Source organism: Monoraphidium neglectum, assembly GCF_000611645.1.
Source record: "Monoraphidium neglectum strain SAG 48.87 unplaced genomic scaffold scaffold05579, whole genome shotgun sequence".
Classification (NCBI taxonomy): domain Eukaryota; kingdom Viridiplantae; phylum Chlorophyta; class Chlorophyceae; order Sphaeropleales; family Selenastraceae; genus Monoraphidium; species Monoraphidium neglectum.
In genome coordinates, this window is record NW_014008051.1 from 2,918 (window position 1) to 3,752 (window position 835).

Sequence of the window (835 nt, forward strand, 5' to 3'; positions counted from 1 at the left end):
GGTTGTCAGAAGGGCGCTGCCCCGCCGAGGGGTAGGAAGTGCAGGCGGCTGCCAGCAGGGGCAGCGAGAACCGTCAGTTGCCAGCGGTGGTTTTGCTTGCGCACGCGCTAGCAGCAACATGCTAACACGCCAACACCACGTACACAAACACACACACACACACATACACACACAGAGACAGAGACACTCACGAACACACACACACACACACACACATATATATATACACATACACATGCCCAAGTGCACGCACGCACCTCCATGAGGGCGGGGATCTCCGCCTTGAGGCTGCCCAGCTTTGACACAAACGACTCCAGGATCTTGGACAGCAGAAGCTGGGGGGGCGCAAGATGTCATTTTGGGAGGGGGGGTTAGGGAAAAGGAAAGGGGCCGAGCTCGTTTGTACTGTAGTGGGAGTTGAAAAAGAGTCGGTGGGGAGGGGCGAGCAGGCAGATCGGCGGAAGCGGCGGAGCGGCCCGGCCACTGCCGTCGTTGCGGGCGGGCCTCAAGACATGGTGTGAGGCACCGCAACGGCGGAGAGCCTGCTGTGGCACAGACCGGAGCGGACAAGAGCGCGCGCCGCCTCGTCAGCCCCTGCCCGCCCGCGGCCTGGAAAGCTGCGCACATGTGCCCTGCACGCTCTGCAAGCTCTGCATATCTGGCCTGCCACCGAGTCCCGGCTTTACATGGGGCTCTTCTTCGCGCCTCTGCGGCGGCGACGCACAAGCCCCACCTGCGCGTGGCTCTTGGTGGCGGCGTCGCTGTCGGGGCGCTTGAATGAGGTGTACAGGCACTCCACCAGGTTGAGGCTCAGCCGCACGCACGTAGACTGGGT

General features: G+C 62.8%; 1 protein-coding gene across 1 annotated transcript in view; it reads right to left on the reverse strand.

Moving 5' to 3' along the window:
* Positions 1-627, reverse strand: part of MNEG_15703 (hypothetical protein) — a gene marked incomplete at both ends in the record, with an annotated part of 3,172 nt that extends 2,545 nt beyond the window's left edge. Inside the window, 2 exons of the mRNA XM_014035826.1 lie at positions 258-335; positions 559-627. Coding sequence (XP_013891280.1) covers positions 258-335; positions 559-627 — 147 coding nt within the window. The remainder of the gene's footprint in view (positions 1-257; positions 336-558) is intronic.
* Between the last annotated feature and the right edge of the window lie 208 nt (positions 628-835).